Source organism: Tremella mesenterica (assembly GCF_000271645.1).
Source record: "Tremella mesenterica DSM 1558 unplaced genomic scaffold TREMEscaffold_2, whole genome shotgun sequence".
Lineage (NCBI taxonomy): Eukaryota > Fungi > Basidiomycota > Tremellomycetes > Tremellales > Tremellaceae > Tremella > Tremella mesenterica.
The window spans coordinates 2,225,390-2,243,770 of record NW_006711226.1 but is presented as its reverse complement, the minus strand read 5'-3'; the positions used below and the strand labels follow the sequence as shown (position 1 = coordinate 2,243,770).

At 49.7% G+C, this 18,381-nt stretch overlaps 5 protein-coding genes across 5 annotated transcripts in view; 3 read left to right on the top strand and 2 right to left on the bottom strand.

Moving 5' to 3' along the window:
• Positions 1–257, bottom strand: part of TREMEDRAFT_27179 (uncharacterized protein) — a gene marked incomplete at both ends in the record, with an annotated part of 2,166 nt that extends 1,909 nt beyond the window's left edge. The window contains one exon of the mRNA XM_007002251.1: positions 71–257. Coding sequence (XP_007002313.1) covers positions 71–257 — 187 coding nt within the window. The remainder of the gene's footprint in view (positions 1–70) is intronic.
• Positions 258–1,368: 1,111 nt separating this feature from the next.
• On the top strand, positions 1,369–1,839 carry TREMEDRAFT_27964 (uncharacterized protein; the record flags this gene model as incomplete). The annotated part of the gene is made up of 2 exons (XM_007002347.1): positions 1,369–1,658; positions 1,779–1,839. The coding sequence occupies 2 exons, from the start codon at positions 1,369–1,371 to the stop codon at positions 1,837–1,839; spliced, it is 351 nt and encodes a 116-aa protein (XP_007002409.1).
• Positions 1,840–9,082: 7,243 nt separating this feature from the next.
• Positions 9,083–11,404, bottom strand: TREMEDRAFT_60577 (uncharacterized protein; the record flags this gene model as incomplete). Its single annotated transcript, XM_007002804.1, has 5 exons — positions 9,083–10,376; positions 10,427–10,775; positions 10,865–11,002; positions 11,066–11,278; positions 11,332–11,404. The coding sequence occupies 5 exons, from the start codon at positions 11,402–11,404 to the stop codon at positions 9,083–9,085; spliced, it is 2,067 nt and encodes a 688-aa protein (XP_007002866.1).
• Positions 11,405–14,286: 2,882 nt separating this feature from the next.
• On the top strand, positions 14,287–15,987 carry TREMEDRAFT_60576 (uncharacterized protein; the record flags this gene model as incomplete). Its single annotated transcript, XM_007002803.1, has 5 exons — positions 14,287–14,415; positions 14,570–14,577; positions 14,641–15,005; positions 15,152–15,391; positions 15,449–15,987. The coding sequence occupies 5 exons, from the start codon at positions 14,287–14,289 to the stop codon at positions 15,985–15,987; spliced, it is 1,281 nt and encodes a 426-aa protein (XP_007002865.1).
• A 1,188-nt stretch (positions 15,988–17,175) lies between these two features.
• TREMEDRAFT_60575 (uncharacterized protein) lies at positions 17,176–17,805 on the top strand (the record flags this gene model as incomplete). Its single annotated transcript, XM_007002802.1, has 3 exons — positions 17,176–17,353; positions 17,398–17,638; positions 17,730–17,805. 3 exons carry the CDS (start codon positions 17,176–17,178, stop codon positions 17,803–17,805), a joined length of 495 nt encoding a protein of 164 aa, XP_007002864.1.
• Positions 17,806–18,381: the final 576 nt, after the last annotated feature.

Here is an 18,381-nt window from a genome sequence, read left to right as displayed (position 1 = left end):
TCTTCTCAAATTCGACCTCTTTGTCAACACTGATCATGCGCACCAACCTATTCAACTGAGTTGGAAACACTTACCAGCCATCGTTCAGCGATAGCGATCCTTTCGTCTAAAGATACCTTGTGCCATACCTTCTGAGCTTTGATAGCTTCGCTAATGACGCCGTCGAGCTCTTGAGGAGTGACGAGGAGACGAGTGCAGTATGGTTTTTGGGTGTAAGGGGCGATGGTAGTTTGGATATCAGCAGAAGATGCGTCCATGTTGGAGTGAATGCTGAATATGACGTGACTCTTTAAAAAGAAGAAGGAATGATGTCGAGTTGCAACGAGCTTTTGATCACACGAAAAGTATGCATCATAGACGACGGAACAACAACATAAAGTCCACCCGACCATCAACCAGTCTTTCTGACTGATGCATGATGCAACTGCTACATGCTACAGAGCCAATCACCAACTCTTTCTTCAAATCATACATAGGAATACGATGTCCACGACATTCGGCTAGGTAACATAGCGGGGCTGGTGTCGGTCTTCTCCAAGGTCATCAAGAACTGAGTAGTAGATTCAATAACGTGAAGGACAGTATCGTCGCAAACATATCTCACTCTGTCGCTATATTGCTTAGCTCTCTAAAGTCGACCCCATACTCGTATCCCCAGAGCGCCAGAGCGTCTCTGCGCTGCCGACGAGGCAAGAGCTGTCATCTATGGCGTAAGTAATCTATGCAATTTGTCCCGGTCCTTCGGAATTTGAGTAGAATGACCAGCTGATGTCGAGGGAAATTGGGGATGTTGTTCAGTACCTCAGCGCTGCTAGCTGCTTCAAATCTCACTACGATACATAGTGCTGTATCATAGTGTGGGACTCGACGTCGACTGCGATTCATGATGCTCACTCACTGACCGAATTTATTGTCGACAATTTCGCCAATTTCTCCCAATATTTCTTCGTCGCCAATGAACTATGGACCGACGTGCAACGATAACTTACTACTTTACTTTCTCCTCGAGCTCGACATCATGTCCGACCCAGTCGCCAAGAAAGAGAAAAAGGACAAGAAGCGCAAGTCCCAAGCCGCAGACCTTTCCATGGCCGATGTCACCGAGGCGGTCCAACCCATACCTGTCCCTCCTCCTCCCGGGACAGCGAGTGCTGAAGCAGTCGTCATCGAGGTAGACGCTGAGAGAGCTGCTAAAAAGGCGAAGAAAGAAAAGAGAAAGTCTTTAGCTGCGGGAGAAGAGTCGATCGTAGTTGAGGGGCAGGAGGTCAAAGTAGGTTTTTCCATCAACTCCTCTCACAGTAGTGATGATACCCCCCGCCTCTCATCCCATTTTCACCATAGGGGTCTAGCATCGAGGAAATTTGGAACATGTCCACTGACCGACAGCCTGAGTTCTACGTTCCACCAGATGCCATCTCACCCATTGCTTCTCCACTCGCCGGTCGAAAACTTTCCAAGAAAGTCTTCAAAACTGTGAAGCGTTCTTCCAAAGTCCGACAATTGCGAAGAGGGGTAAAAGAGGTCGTCAAGGCTCTACGTAAAGGAGAAAAGGGATTATTGGTCCTGGCGAGTAATATCACTCCAGTGGACGTCATTAGTCATTTACCCCTACTGGCCGAGGAGGCGGCGGGGGTAGAGTATTGTTGGGTGTTGAGCAAGTAAGTCTCAGTGTACCTAACTTGACCCATTCCGGTGATGTGGGACGTAATGAAGCATCTCGTCCTTGCCCTGAGTCTTGCTCAAAGTTCACTCGCGAGGTCAGACAGCTGACGTCTCAGGGAAGAACTGGGGGCTGCGGGTGGTACAAAACGCGCGACGTCCTGCGTCCTGGTCAGGTGAGCTTAACTCGTTTCTTTCATTTTGTGTCAGACTCCGTCAAGGCTTGATCGACTGTCAACCAGTGAATCGGTGGTTCCCATCTTTCGAATCTAGTTCAGCATGTATTCATACGTTGAAAGACCATCGCTGATTCATAGCTCGGCGGTGGTCAAAAAGACGCCGGCCAGCGGTGCCGTTGCCAAACCCGCCATCAGTCCAGAAGATATCAAAGAGTGGGAACAAGGTCTCAAAGAGTGCATGGAAGAAGTTAAGAAGTTGGACTATGTCGGAGCTGTCCAATACTAGAAATTCACCCTTCCCTACCACCCTTTCTCACCGTCTCATTACATCCTTCCGGCATTTGAACATACCTCGCGATCCCCTCGCTTCGTCGAATGTAAATTCTACACTACGTAGCAGGTTTCATTGACACTACCTCTTTTGATATCTCACACATATCTGATCTCGATACCTTAACAAATGCCTCTACTCGCCCTTTATTCCATTTCAGTTCCACCCCAACCCCCTTCTCGTCACGTGCTTCTCACATGCTGGCTGACGACGGTTCGACCTGACAGTGATACCTTTAGCATCATTTTTAGGTCCCAGATCGAGGCGTAGGCCCAAGGTTGGTAAACAAGTGATCAAAATCCCTCGGCTTGAAGATATTCCGACAACAACGAAGGATCTAGCCAGCCCGCGCAAGATATGCTACGGTGGCCGGGAAGTCTCAGGTTAACATCGCCACGCTTCACCTCCATCCCAGACACTGGAAACAGCATTGTTTTCCCTTCTTCTTCTCTTCTAGGCGAACTTACTATCCTTGGCTATATGCTGGCACCATAAACGTCTAAGAAGCAAGTGTATGAGTCCCCTTATCATGACTGATACATATATCACAGAGTCGATCTACCGCCCCGCCGGCCGCCAAACCAACATAAGACTACTCTTAGTCTTTGTCACCAAGTTTTCTGCCCTTCTCAGGACCGGATGCTTTTGAGTGCTTAGTGAACCTAGGGGATCTCAGATCAGTGTACCTCATCGGCTCATTGGTGAGTAAATACTTGAAATCTTTGAACGCAATGTTATTGCAATGTAGTGAAACCATGGAGATCCGTGTAGATCTTTCACCCTCCTCACACCTACCAGCTTCCACAAAGTTCCATGCTTATTCATCTCTTAGGTATGTAGGTATCTCGTAAATATATACCTGTCACGAACTACGTCGTGACACCTCGATTACTCCACCAACAATGACCCTCCTTTGGCCATCAAAACCCCATCACGCCTTAACCTCTTTACTCTACACGTAACTCAGGACTTCTGACACCAAGTACGGCGAAGTTAGACGGAGTTAGGCTAAGTAGGGACAATGGGAGCAGAAGTACGACGAAGTTAGACGGGGTTAGGCTAAGTAGGGACAATGGGAGCAGAAGTGCGGCGATGTTAGGCGGGGTTAGGCTAAGTAGGGACAATGGGAGCAGAAGTGCGGCGATGTTAGGCGGAGTTAGGCTAAGTAGGGACAATGGGAGCAGAAGTGCGGCGATGTTAGGCGGAGTTAGTCGAAGGAGGAAGAGGATGGCCGAGGGCTCGGGGAAGTTGGACGAAGTGCGTTGAAGTACGTCAAAGCGCGAGAGGGTTGGATGAACGTCTAGGAGGAGTAGATAATATTAGCTGAGAAGATCGCTGAAGTTCTTCAGCGATCCTTGATTGTTGTCAGTAGTGAAAGACAGATAGAGATAGCTATAAATCAAGATACATCGCCATCAGTAGAACAAAACCCTAGTTAGAGTAACTACGCCGAAGTACGCCGTAGTTACACCCCTTTCGACGTCTGCGCCCTCCTGGTTGGGTGAGACATCGACTCAGAGCGTGAAGTTAGCCGAGGTTCGTCGACCGTCGGTCTATTAAGAAATAGTTGTTCGACGGCCGTGACAGTATCAAGGATCGCTCTTACCGACGACCCGTGCGAACCTCGGAGAAGTACAAAGATAATATGGAACCAGAAAGAAGAATTACACGAGGGATGAGTAGGGATGGAGACAGGATGGAGGAGAACGAGAGGAGAGCATTGGAGGAGCTTAGCAGAGCAATGGGGCAGGACCTTGGAGTGGAGGATAGTGTGGGGGGATCAATTCAAGGAGATGAGTTCGTTCCACCGGTGCCTTCTAACCCTCCTTCTCCTCCGTCTAATGCTCTCCCACCTGCGGGATCCCCACTTGGATCAGACCAAACCCCACGCCCAAGAGAAAACACTGGAAGTACGGCGAACTTGGGAGAAGAAGGAACACAAGGGGTGGTGTTGGCCTTGATGCAGATGGTGGCGAATATGAACAAAGACATGATGGAGGAGAGAAGGCGTAGGGAGGAATGGGAACAGAGAAGAGAAAGGGATACAGTGGGCGGGATTGCAGAAGGGATATCAGAAGGAGTGAGGTACGCCATGGGACGGCAAACTTCGGCGACCCCAAGCGTAGTGGGCGAACAACGGAAGGGGATAAAGCTACCTAACCCAGACCTCTGGAGAGGAGATCGGAACAAGTTAACCGCCTTTCTGTCTGAGTGCGACGTACATTTCGAATTGAACTCTCATCTTTTCCCCGACGACACTAAGAAAGTCTTTTTCATGATCTCTCATCTACGCGAAACACCTCTTCTTGCAGTGCAGCCCGATCTATCCAAAAGACCTCTTCCTGAGTACCTCACGACACACGATCAGTTCGTTAAATACCTCAAGACTAACTTTGGTGATCCAGACGAAGAAGGAACTGCGGCCCGACAACTTAACGACCTCAAGCAAACCGGGTCTGCTTCGGACTACTTCTCCGCCTTCCAGCGACATGTTGCGATTCTTAAGTGGTCTGATGATGGAAACCTAGTTGACCGAGCCAAGAAAGGACTAAAATCGCACCTTCTAGATGAAATTGCAAGACACGGTAGATCGTTTGGGACTGTGAAAGAGCTATTGGAGTTTGTGATTCCCTTGGACAACCGCCTGTGGAGGAGACAAGTGGAGAAGGAGGCAGAGAGGAAAAGGGAAGGAGGGATAAGGACAACGACAGTGGTGGAAAGTCAGAGGACGGAGAAGAAAGAAGAGAAGAAATGGGAAAAGGGGCAACCTTCGGCGCAGGGTGGTGTCCAGGCGGCTATGATGTCGACGGTGGTAAAGAGTACACCGCCAAACATCGACGAAGTTCGCCGAAGATGGCCTAGGCCGAGCTCCGATCTGAGGGAGACAAGGAGGAAGGAGGGGAAGTGTACCGAGTGTGGTGAAGCAGGACATTGGCTGAAGGAATGCCCTGTAAGGGAGGCTAAGGTTAAGGTTGGACTGTTGCCTCCATGGGGGGAGAAGTTCGGAGAACGTGGTGGAGGATCGGGAGGGAACGCAGTACCTCTCGGACAGAGGAGGAACTTGAATGCGGTTGGAGGAGAAGTGGATTTGGAAGAGGACCAGGGAAAAGAAGAGGACCTGTCGCAGTAGGCGAGGCTCGGCGGGTCCGCCATATTCTCTCGGCCACCATTCCCAAACCCATAAAAGAAACACAGCTGATGGAGCCAGAGGATTGTGAATACAAAAATACACCACTCAGTACCCCTTGTTCATGCAATGTCGATAATCATCTCCTCATCCCTTCCGTTTCCAGAGATCAACCTAAATCGGACATTTTCATTAATGGAATAAAGCTAACTACGCTCTGGGACACTGGAGCTACTTGTTCATATATAAGCCCTAAGGCAGCAGCGAAGATAGGTGTAGAAAAGAGGCGATATCAGGTGAGCGTACCCGTTCACATGTTCGACGGCTCGGTGAGTGTCGCTGGACCCATCACCGAGTTTGTCGAAGTCGGATTTAGTTTGACGAAGGACGCCGAAGTGCGATCTGTTTGTCTCGATGTAACAACGCTCTGCGACGCAGATGTTGTGATAGGGTGGGATTGGATGAGGAAGGAAGGGGTTGTCCTTGATGGAAGAGACAACTCGGTGAAATTTCCCATCCCAACCCCACCAAGTGCGGCGAAGTTAGCGGCCATAGGGCTGCCGACTCTGACGGACGCGATAGACCTCCGCGGCGAAGATGAGCTTGAAGAGCTGAGCCCGGAGGAACAAGACGAGTTGTTCCAGGTAGTTCCTGAACAATACCACCAGTACATTGACGTTTTTAATCCGAAGAAGGGAGGAGAGACCCTTCCCCCTTCAAGGTCCTACGATTTGAAGTTTGAGCTTAAGGAGGGGGCGAACCTTAAGGTCGCCTCCCTCTATGCTCAAGGAGAAGATCAGAGACGCGCGCTGAGAGACATACTAGATCGCGAAATCGCCGCTGGCCGAATTCGGGCAAGTAACTCGCCATACGGCTCACCAATGTTTATGATACCGAAGAAAGCCGAAGGACAGTGGCGAATGGTCATCGACTATCGAAAACTGAACGAAGCGACCATACCAGATGCCTACCCTCTCCCTCTAATAGGTCAAATTACCGAAGAACTTGGAAAAGCAAGGTATTTCAGCAAACTAGATCTAATTGGAGCATACCAATTGTTGAGGGTGACAGAGGGACATGAACACCTGACGGCGTTCAGGACACAGTATGGTATGTTTGAATCTCTGGTTGTTCGTGATGGGCTGCGAAACGCCCCCGCGGTCTTCCAACACTTCCTAAATGAGGTGTTTAGAGAGCTACTAGGGAATGGAGTCGTGGTCTACATTGACGATATCCTCATTTATGGGAATACGTTGGAGGAATTACGAGGAACTACGGCGAAGGTCTTTGAGGTACTGCGGAAGGCGAGCCTGTACGTGAAAGCTAGTAAGTGCGAGTTCGAAAGAGATTCGGTGGTGTTTCTGGGTTTCGTGGTATCCTCTAAAGGTGTATCGGTGAACCCAGAATACATTGATGCCATCACTTCCTTCCCACGTCCTAAGAATCTACGAGAGTCAAGGGGTTTCATTGGAGTTGTAAGCTACTACAGGCGCTTTGTCCCCAACTTCTCGAAGATTGCTAGACCTATCAATGACTTGACAAGGAAGGAGGTACCATTTGTATGGGGAGTCGAACAGGAGTCAGCCTTCAAAGAGTTGAAGGCTAGGATGTGTACTGCGCCGGTGTTAGCCCATTTTGACCCTACATTGAAGACGATATTACAGACAGATGCGTCGTTCTTCGGCTGGGGGTTCATAATTTCGCAGATCAACACGGCTGGTCAAGAACACCCGGTAGCTATTGAGTCTGGTGCTTTCAACACAGCTCAACTGAATTATACGGTAGGAGAAAAGGAGTTCCTCGCTGTAGTGGAGGGTTTCAGAAGAAGGAGACACTTATTATTGCAGGTGGAAACCACAGTACTTACCGACCATCTAAACCTTACCTACTGGATGGAACCGAAACAACTCAGTCCTCGGCAAGGTAGGTGGGTAGAGGAGCTAGCTAACTTCAGGTTTAAAATGGTTTATCGGCCAGGAACCCAGGCAAGTCTTCCAGATGGATTATCTAGACGGGCGGACTATCATTCCGGGAAAGGAAGTACCATGGTACAAGAGAGCAACCTTATCCAAGGTCTGCCGAAGTTCGACGAAGTTGACGCCACCACGTCGGAGTTGCGTCACCTCCTTCGAGCATTGCAAGGGACAAGGGAGGTAAAGGAAAATGATCTTGTGGACCCTATGGATCTAGTACTTGGAGTTCAGGAGGACGAAGACATAGAAGGGGTCAGAGAAGAATTATTAGGAGTCGTTTGCGCTGAGTGTTCTCATCCTACGTGTAACGATAACGTGCAGGAACCAGGATCAATCACCGAACTACGCCGTAGTTCGCGGTCTCCTCTAATCCTTCGTGGGGGGTGGAACTCAAGAGGTTTCCTCACATTCGACGATCGCATTTATGTGCCGAACTACGCCGATGCTCGGCTGAAGATCATGAAGATGCGACATGACTCAGCCTTGGCTGGTCATCCAGGTTCGGCGAAGACCCTTGAACTAGTCCTGAGGGATTATGTCTGGGTTGGAGTAAGGAAGGATGTCGAAGATTATGTTGCTGGATGCGCGGTATGTCAGAGAGCGAAGACTAACAGGCAGAAACCTCATGGGGAGCTTAAACCACTGGAGGTAGCTACGAAACCTTGGTCTAGCATCTCGATGGATTTTATCGAGGAGCTGCCAAATTCCCATGGATATAATTCCATCCTGGTAGTGGTGGATCGGTTGACCAAATGGGCCATTTTTATCCCGACTACGACGAAGTTAACCGCAGCCGGCCTATCAGAGTTGATATTGGACTATGTGGTGGCCCAGCATGGGTTGCCAGAGAATATAGTATCGGACAGGGGATCGAAGTTTACCTCCAAGTTCTGGAAGAATTTGACCGATAGTCTCGGAATAAGACTACATCTCTCTACTGCATATCATCCACAGACTGACGGACAGACCGAACGAACCAACCAGTCTTTGGAACTGTATCTTCGAATCTTCACCTCCTATCAGCAGAACGACTGGTCAAAGCTACTCGCTCGAGCTAGCTTTGCTTACAACAACACCCAGCACTCTGCGATAAACAAAACCCCATTCTATGCGAACTATGGATATCACCCTCGTTGGGCTGAAGAGATAAAGGCTAGCGAGGTCGAAGTGCCCGCTGCTACAGTGGTGGTAAAAGACTTGACTGAAATACACAAAGATTGTATCGAAGGAATTGAGAAAGCTAATGAGAAGTACGCCGAAGGATACAATAGGAAACACCGGACTACGCCGAACTTCGCGGAAGGAGACCTAGTGATGCTGTCGTTAGAGAATATTAAGACGAAGAGACCAATGAAGAAGTTAGATGTTAAGCAAAGTGGGCCGTACAAGGTAGTACGGCAGGTAGGTTCTCATGCTTGTAAATTGGAATTACCAGGAACGATGGCAGGTATCCATGATGTATTCCATGTCTCCTTGCTCCGTCCTTATCACCCTCCAATATTTCCTGGTCAGCAAGCTGAGCCACCTGGGCCAGTAGAAGTAGACAATGTGGGAGAGTCTTGGGAGGTAAAGGATATTGTGGACTCTAGAGTAAATAAGAGGTCAGGAAAGTTAGAGTACTTGGTGGAGTGGTTAGGTTACGAAGGAACAGACGATTCAGTATCGTGGGAACCAGTGGAGAACGTCGATGGAGCTGATGACATATTGGCGAAGTTCCACGAACTTCACCCTACTAAGCCGAAGGAAGGGCGCCTGCGAAGGGCTAGGAGATAGAACGTACTGCATACAACATAGGATTACAGCTACGTACCGCTCACTTGTCCTTACTCTTACCCTTACCTTTTCCTTTTCCTTTCTCCTTCGATCTACTCGGTCCCGCGGGATTAGTGTGGAGGCTACCGATGACCGAAGGTAGATCGAGAGTCTCAGACGGGAACGCAGTAGAGAGAGAAGCATTCCATGCCCGATTCATAGCCCCAAAGAAGTCACCGAAGTCCTGGACATCTCGAGCAGCTTGCATGCTCGGGGTCCTCCACAGAGAACGTATGGTCCGTAGACACTCGAAGGGAAGACTGAGGAGGTCGAGAGCAGTCTGGGCGGAAGCTGGGACACGAGAATTACTACGGCGACCTAACCAGTCAAGGGACGGTGGTGGCTCATACGCCATAGGAGTGACTAGGAAGGGGGTGTCGAACAGTCTTCGGCGAACATCGGCTATCTCAGTAAGGCTTCGGCGAGAGACGTCCGCTAACCTTGTCCTTGCTTCGTCGTCCAGAGCCCCAGTGTTGACTACATCTACTAACGCCGCAGTAAGATTGTTTAAAGCGTTAGCTTGACGAGAAGAGAAGTCAAGCAGGAGAGATGTATCATTTCGGGCGGCCTCAAGCTGAGTAGTGAGACCGAGGACGAGAGAACGATAAGTGGCGAATTCCTTTTCGTCCTCAGGAATACGGACGTCCAGGGAGATACGAGGGTGGACGAGGGACAACCGGGGAGCAGAGGGACCAGCACGCTGAGTATCTTCATTTTCCACATCACCATCATTGAAGGCAACCTCCTTCTCTTTAGATTTCCCTTTTGATTTCTTTAAAGAAGACTTCGGTGTCTTCTGGGAAGCAGAGGGAGGGGTGACGGGAGGGGCCGCCGAAGAGGCCGGAGGAACAGAAGGACGCCGACTTCGGGTGCTGTGAGCCGGAGGAGAAGCTACCACTGGAGAGGACGGACGTGGCGCCGAAGGACGGGAGGCCGAAGGAGCAGAGGCCGAAGGACGGCGAGAAGACGAAGGAGGAACAGCCGGGAGACGTGATGGGCCGGCCACAGGAGCGAAGGGCGACGGCGACGGAGGCGACGGGCGGAGGTCCGGCGAAGTACGGCGAACCGACCGGAGAGACGAAGACGGTACCCGCGAACGGGGGACAGACGCTGGAGTCTGGGGAGGGGGGAGAGGAGAAGCGTCGAAGGGACGGGGCGGGATGTCCCGGGCAGAGGAAACGGGACAGAAGGAGCAGGGGCCAGACGTGCATGAAGCACAACGGAGGGCCTTGTTGTGTGGCCTGACTGCCTTGAGGCAGGGCCAGTTTGGACGATTATACGTGATAATCTCACGTCTACTAATTAGCAGGAGTAACTTCGGCGTAGTACGAATAGGTGGACTCACCGGCAACGATCACACGCTTCGTCAACACCAACCGCGATCCAACGACCAGGCTCGGACTTCATCTTCTCCCACAAGTACTCTTCTTCCCGCAGTGATCTCTTCACCCGTTTGGGCGAAGGCTCCCCTCTGGGAGAAGGGGGGGGAGCAGCGACGGGGGCGGCGGGAGCAGGACCGGCGGCGGCAGCAGCGGCGGCAGCGGCGATGGCGTTGGGGGGGGGGAGAACCCCGGAAGAGGAAGAAGAAGAGGAAGAAGAAGAAGAGGAAGAAGAAGAAGAGGAAGAAGAAGAAGAGGAGAGGGAACGGCGTCGTTTCTGGCCCACAATTTGAGCAGGGGGAGGGGCAGGAGCGGCTGCGAGTTAGCAATGTCTTGGAGAGCTAAAGAACAGATAAACAAGGCCAAGTTCGGCGAAGGTGTGAGAGGTTGGACGAAGAACTCACGCTCAGGACTATCTACGTTGTTGTCCTCTACACTAACCGCCACCATATCATCATCCGAGTGTTCCTCTAACTCGGTTTCACCCTCCGACACGATTCTATCATCCTCATCACTATAATCACCCCCTTTTCCTTCGAAGTCTGACTGATCGTCCGACTCCGAACCACTGAGCGACTCCTGGTCGGAGGAGGACGGAGACTCACCAGGACGAAAGGCGGGCGTCCTGCGGCGAGGGCTGGCGGCAGGAGGGGAAGCAGAGCGAGGACCAGGAGGAGGAGAAGCAGAGGGAGAACCAGCGGGAGGACCGGCGGGAGGAGGAGCGGAGCGAGGAGGCGGGACATCGCCAGACGGCTCCCCCAAAGAGAGGGTGCCGAGGCCGAGGGAGGAGACTTGGCGAGATCTGTCGCCGAAGGAAACTGAACATCAGCCAAGTCCGGCGAAGTAAGGTAAGTGTCGAGGAATAACTCACGAGCAGACGACACCATACCACCAAAGTTCCTCATGGCGGCGAAAGGGTTAGAGGTGGGAGTAGGAGGGGCCATGACGTTAAAAATACTTAAAGAAATAAAAGATGATTCAAGGTAACAAATCTGTTTTCTAGGTAAGAGAGATAGAAAGTTTTGAAAGCAGATGGGAAAAAGAGAGAAGCTCGGCGAACTGCTCAGTATTTAGTATAATCAAACCTAAACCCTCGTCGTCAACATGCGGCAAACTTCGCGTTTCATCAACAAAAGGCATCGCAGGGACGATCAAAATTCCCACGCTATAGTGTCTCATCTCAATATAAGCGAGGGTTACTTCGACAAACAACGGTGTTGTTCGGCTGCCATTCAGGAAGCGTGTCTCACCTACAAAAGACACAGGGCTTCTTACGGCAAACCTCGACGAAGTTAGGGGAGTCTCATTGTCGGGTTTTGGAGTGAAAGGAGGCCCAACTACGAAGTGCGGCGCAAAGAACAGAAGAGTGGAGGATGGTCATGGGGAGGGAGAGAATGGGGTACTACGCTGCTAAGTTCTCTTGCCACGACAGAGGTGTAATCGCTCACGAGGACGTTCGCGGCTAAAGAAGGGGGCGACTGTCACGAACTACGTCGTGACACCTCGATTACTCCACCAACAATGACCCTCCTTTGGCCATCAAAACCCCATCACGCCTTAACCTCTTTACTCTACACGTAACTCAGGACTTCTGACACCAAGTACGGCGAAGTTAGACGGAGTTAGGCTAAGTAGGGACAATGGGAGCAGAAGTACGACGAAGTTAGACGGGGTTAGGCTAAGTAGGGACAATGGGAGCAGAAGTGCGGCGATGTTAGGCGGGGTTAGGCTAAGTAGGGACAATGGGAGCAGAAGTGCGGCGATGTTAGGCGGAGTTAGGCTAAGTAGGGACAATGGGAGCAGAAGTGCGGCGATGTTAGGCGGAGTTAGTCGAAGGAGGAAGAGGATGGCCGAGGGCTCGGGGAAGTTGGACGAAGTGCGTTGAAGTACGTCAAAGCGCGAGAGGGTTGGATGAACGTCTAGGAGGAGTAGATAATATTAGCTGAGAAGATCGCTGAAGTTCTTCAGCGATCCTTGATTGTTGTCAGTAGTGAAAGACAGATAGAGATAGCTATAAATCAAGATACATCGCCATCAGTAGAACAAAACCCTAGTTAGAGTAACTACGCCGAAGTACGCCGTAGTTACACCCCTTTCGACGTCTGCGCCCTCCTGGTTGGGTGAGACATCGACTCAGAGCGTGAAGTTAGCCGAGGTTCGTCGACCGTCGGTCTATTAAGAAATAGTTGTTCGACGGCCGTGACAATACCCCAGAATTTAGTATCATGTATCCTCTTTATCCTTCAATTGCCTTCCTACATAAGAGACGTTTCTTATAAGTTTACCAATCGGTCACGTCTTACATGAGCCGTAGTTGAGTTGATTCCTGTTCCTCTAAGTGCTTGGTTCTTCCCACTCTTCTCTATCTCCTTCTTTTCTGGTCTTTGTCTGTTCTAGTATGTTCTCTGATCTCTGGATGTTTTTTTTATCTCATAGAGGGCGAGGTAGGGAGGAAAAGACTGTCACAAAATACGGATGCATCCTCGTTCATCAGCAGATGTGTTAGGCTAGATGATGCGTGTATCACACCCACTGTAGTCGCTTCCGGTTCCGAGTCCTTCTTTCTGGTACTTCCACTGGAACTTTCTATCACATTTTAGTACTTACCTTAGCTAAAATGTTCTCTCAGCTCTCTTGTCTATCTAGATCCTGTCATTGTGCTTCCTCTTTCCCCTCGTTTGTCTTTCTACAATTGGAGATGATTTTGGTTATCGATTGATTGCGTTCCCACCCACTTATCACTTCGTATAAGTAATATCGTGTGAGAAAAGATCGACAGGGGCCGGAAAATTAGGTGTGGGAAAGTGCGAGTTCCAATCACAACAAAACTTCCGATCCGGTCGCTTCCAATTCCTCACTTAGCCTCCATCCACAGGGCCGTAGAGCGGGCGAAGTTGTCTAGTACTGAGTATGATCAACTTCCGGTTCAACAAACCAACAGGTGGATAACTTCCATCTTTCTTCTTTCCTCTTGTTTCCGTCTATATCATCTGCATGACCCTCTTTGTGTCCTAAATGATGTAATGATTCTGGGATACAGAGCTGAACCCACTTTGGACATAAGGCCGGCTGCATCATAAAATCACTAAACTGAACACCGCTGATCCGCCGTTCACCTAGTCACTTCGAGTTCCGTGTGGATTGTTACATCTACCATCCTTCTCTGATCCTTCCAGTACTTTCCTTCTGCCAGGATATTCTCTTAGTTCTCCTGTCTACTTAGGTGAGAGAAGAGGTTCGATAGGTTACCTTACTATGATTATGAATTGTTTTATCCCTCGTTTGCCTTTCTACATTGGAAGTGATTTTGATCCATTTGAGAACGTTCCATGCAGAGGAAAGCGTTTTGAGAAGGCTTGACATTCATACAGCAGTATCATAAGGGGGATGTAGCCTTTCAAGACCAAGATAGACGGTAGGACATGAATTATAAGCAAATGCGAAAATGGGGAATCAGGCGCGCTGCCAGGAAATCCAACCTGAGACTTCCCGTCCACGGTATATGCAGGGGTTCGAGCATCCCTCCAGTCTAGGTGTTTTCAACCGATTCTGTCTTGTCTCTCGCCAGTCTGAAAAACCAGGACCGAATCATTCACCTAGGTATAGTACGATGTCAGATAAACTCAAGGCTTCACGTGAAATGGATCATGGCTTATGATCATCAGGGTTTCCACCACATGCTACCCAGGACGAAAACTCCCTTCCGCTCTTCCCTCTTTCACGGCTTCGGACGCTCTTGATCCCTGTCTTCGGCTCGACTACGTTTCCCTCCTTCTACCCTCTCCTTTCTCACCCGATCACTGTTTCGCCTTACGACATCCTTCACATGCGCCCCAGCAACGCTGAAGTACTGAAATCACCTCTCCTGCTCCCATACGCCTTCACCCCCGACTCTTCGGTCTATACGTCAACAGAACACAGGCACAACGTGCAAGCGAGGGATATTCGAACCCCTGTACACCCCTGAAGGCGACCAGTTGGAGCTCCACCACTATGCAGTGGACAGACCTAGGACTGGCGACTTTGACCGCTCGTCAACCCTTGCTTGGGTGCTGATGGTACGGTCGGGTCCCATTTGCAGGGAAGGGAGATGGCTGATGATATGTTAGTCCCTGCCGTGAGTCGCACTTCGAAATAAACGTCCTCGATGGAAAAGAAGTAATGGCTGACAATATATCAGGTCCGCTACACAATCTTCTACCCTCAGACCTATTCTAAACAATATCCCATTCGACACTCACGAACGAACCTCAGCACCACCTCGAAACTCACACCACTTCGTGTGCGAATCTTTGAGACCCTTTTATAATCAAAACTCTCTATCTACATCTCTTCCTTCCGCCCTCGATCCGTTCACCTTTCACGACTGTCTATCGCCCTCTCACCTCTTCTCACCCGGACCACGACCTGTCGGATCCTGCCTCCTCACCGCCCTTTCCCTCTCGTCCACGACTTCCTCTCTGGACGAAGCAGATAGCCCTCCCTTCATGGCACCGCCTATCGCTCGTCGTGGCAATGTTGAAACATCGCCTCGAGGCGGTGATCGTGGGCGAAGCTGATAAGGGCCGAGAACCGAGAGAAACGCAAGTTCGAACGTCCTGCGGACCATCAAGTCGAATAGCGAATCCCCGACCAGTGGCGAATGAGAGGTTTTATATACTGAACTTGGCTAATCTGGCTTCACCGTCCAGTCTTGAACTCAACAAGTAAGATGGAACTGCCTCAACCTGGACACAGTCAGGTCCCTGAAGTACCGCCAAGGGCACGCCCATCACAAATCGAAACTGACTTTGTCGAAGCATCCCTCATCGCTCGCGTGGTGCGGCGTTTGCACTCCAACACCATAGGTTCGGCGGAGGATGACGGATCGTGCCCAAGGCCCAAGCTTTCAACTGCAAACAGCAGTGTCACTGCATTACAATTCCGAGCAGGTGGGTCATCCCATGTCAACACCATCTCACTACATGCTGGGCAGTACTGAGTACCAGGCAGCTCTGAATGGTGCTTGGATGTCTCGAAGGATTTTCTCGAAATGGCGGAATACATCCGATTGCCTCCGGAGCCAAATATGCGGCGTCTAACATCATGGGAATCTGAGATATTTCGTATCGCTCGGGAGGCTGGGGTCCCACGATTTTATCAAGTCGACCACGAACGCGATCCGATGCCTTTTAGTACGTGGGTTTTGGAATGTGCGTGGGACATGGCAAGGTCACTGGAGAAAAGTTCTAAGGTGTTGAGGTATATGTCCGAACATGGGCCAGGTTCTCATCAATCGCCGGAGCTTCCCCCGACTGCACGAAACGAGTACATTGTTGAAACCCAGGCCGCGGGAAACTCTACACGACCTGATCAGATCCAGACAGTGGTAGAACCGCATTCTATGTATACTGATGTAAGCCAACGACACCCGCCCCCTTACAACCCACCTACGTTGATGATGACGTTCCAATGTGATGTTCAAGGAACTTCCGATCAAGAAGCGGCTTCCCAGCAAGCACATAGATTGATCGGATGGCAGAGTTGAGGGCTACCCAGGAGACGTGTGATAGGTTCTATGTCACTGGATACTTGTACGGAATGGGTGAATAAAAAGCTTCGGCGACTTTCACTAGGCGTTTACTCCATTTACATCCGTGTGCCCTAGAGTTTCGAGTCTCTGGTTTGTACACACTCATCATCACTTACAAAGACATGTCCTATGCTTCTAACCGGTTGCGAGAATGTCACCTTCACATCACGCTTTGATTCCTACCATTCCTGCCTGATCTATGTTACAAACTGCTCCCCGTCATCATGTTATATCTCTCCTTCTGCGTTTTTAACATCTCTATCTAGGACTCGCTTCCGTCGCTTTGTTACCGACCAAACGTTTTCCCACTCGTCCTTCAGTGCTTGAAACATGTTTTATCTCACCCTAACGACTTCCCATAACATTGTTTCCCAGATACCTGATCTGATTCAGTGAGAAACCAAAACCTTCAAGATTCGTCCTCCGGTCTCTCACCCGTAGCTAACACGTTCTACGGTTCTAGGGTAAAAAGACGTTAACTTACTCCGACTTTCCGGATCAGGCTACTCGGAGATCCGGTGTGCGGTGTGGCTGTGCATGGGCCTTGTGGAGTTTTGACGCTAGAAGGGTGTTTTTCAGGAAAGGTCTTAATTACGCCTTTTCTAACGTTTTTGGACTTAATTACACCCATTTCAAAAAGAAGGATTTAATTACACCTCCCTTCCTGGGCCCCCAATGCATGCTTTGCATGCATTAAAAACACTCTCCTCCACCCCTAACCACCTAACCCCCTAACCCCCTAACTTCCCCTAACCCCCTAACGTCGTTATGCATGGTCAATACCCCCCCTAACTTGGTGCCCATAGTCCTCCCTAACTGGGGGGCAGTAAAAAGGACCCTTCCCCCAGCCAAAAGACGTAGTTAAGACCCAGATGTCGGAAAAGGCGTATTTAAGTCCAAAAACGTTCCGAAGAGCGTAATTAAGACCTTTCCTCGGGTGTTTTTTCCCATCAAATTGACTTACTTTCCCCGGAGTACGAATGACTATCTTTACTGAATCTCCGAATCAACTCGAGTCACGGAAAGAATCTCACATTTATACATACATATATAATCCTCTCACCTTGACTCATTTCTCGATTTACATCTTGCAAATTTCACAAACTACGATACAGAGTAATTCAATTCAATCATACATACAAGATGAATCAAACGGATCATCACTCATCATCAGCTGCCCCGAATGTCTCAACCGATGTCAGGTTGGGACTTATGATTGGGAACCTTTGGAAGGCAAGACTACTAGAGGTAACTCTGAACTTTCATGGGTTAGGTCTTCACCGTCATAGGATTGATGAAACAGCTTACTTGGGTCATCTCCGTATGTTCTCTGTCATAAAAGGAGGGATCCTTACTAATTTCCAGATGATTTAGATTGGAAGAGAAGCACCATTTCTGACCTCTGGACAATGGCAAACCATGTTCAGAACGTTCTACTTTCTGAATTGGAGGCTCAAAGTCATTATCTGAGGGTCTTCATTCAAGGTCTTGCACGGGACCAGGAAATCACTCGGTACAATTGTGGGAACCCATACAATCTCGCGTATTTGGAATATGCACTTCGATCAGCCGCATCAGGCTTGGGAGAATCTCGTGAAAACTCACTGTCATCCCATTCAGGAAACCAACAAGGGTTTCCGACTCATACAAGTGTTCATCATGATCCAAATCAATTGATGAGTCAAGCTCACAACCAGATTTTTGTCCCAAATCCCAGTGACAAGTGCAAATACCCCCAACAGACATTTCAACCAATTACATACATTCCACTGATTGTAGAGGATGTAGCTTCTGGAAAAAAGCCTTTGACCAGTGTGAGTACAATACCTGTCACGCGGAGTGGTGTGACTACCGAATGGAGATGTCACGAAGTGACAAGACAGTTTGATAGTGATAGTAATAGGATGGGTTGGGTATTTAACCAGCGACCGGCGGTATGCAGTAACCGCCGGTTAATAGGCCTTTTAGCGCAGTGGTTTAGACCACTGTCTCTGAAGGGCACTGTTATATCGTCCCAATGCTGGTTAGTTGGTCTCGTGACAGGAGACAGGTGGGACCTGATACTTTTTTCAGGTTACTTGAAGGCCACTCAAACTTCCTGCATGTCATTCAACACAGTGATGACAACTCTTTTGAAAACTCACTGTTATCCTATGCAGTAACCCAACAAGGGTTTCCGACTCACACAAGTGTTCATCATGGTCTGAATCAATTGATGAGTCAAGCCGTCCCAATCCCCAGTGACAAGTACAAACACCCACAACATACATCTCAACAGATTACATACATGCCACTGATTGTAGAGGATGTAGCTTCTGGTAAAAAGCCTTTGACCAGTGTGAGTACATC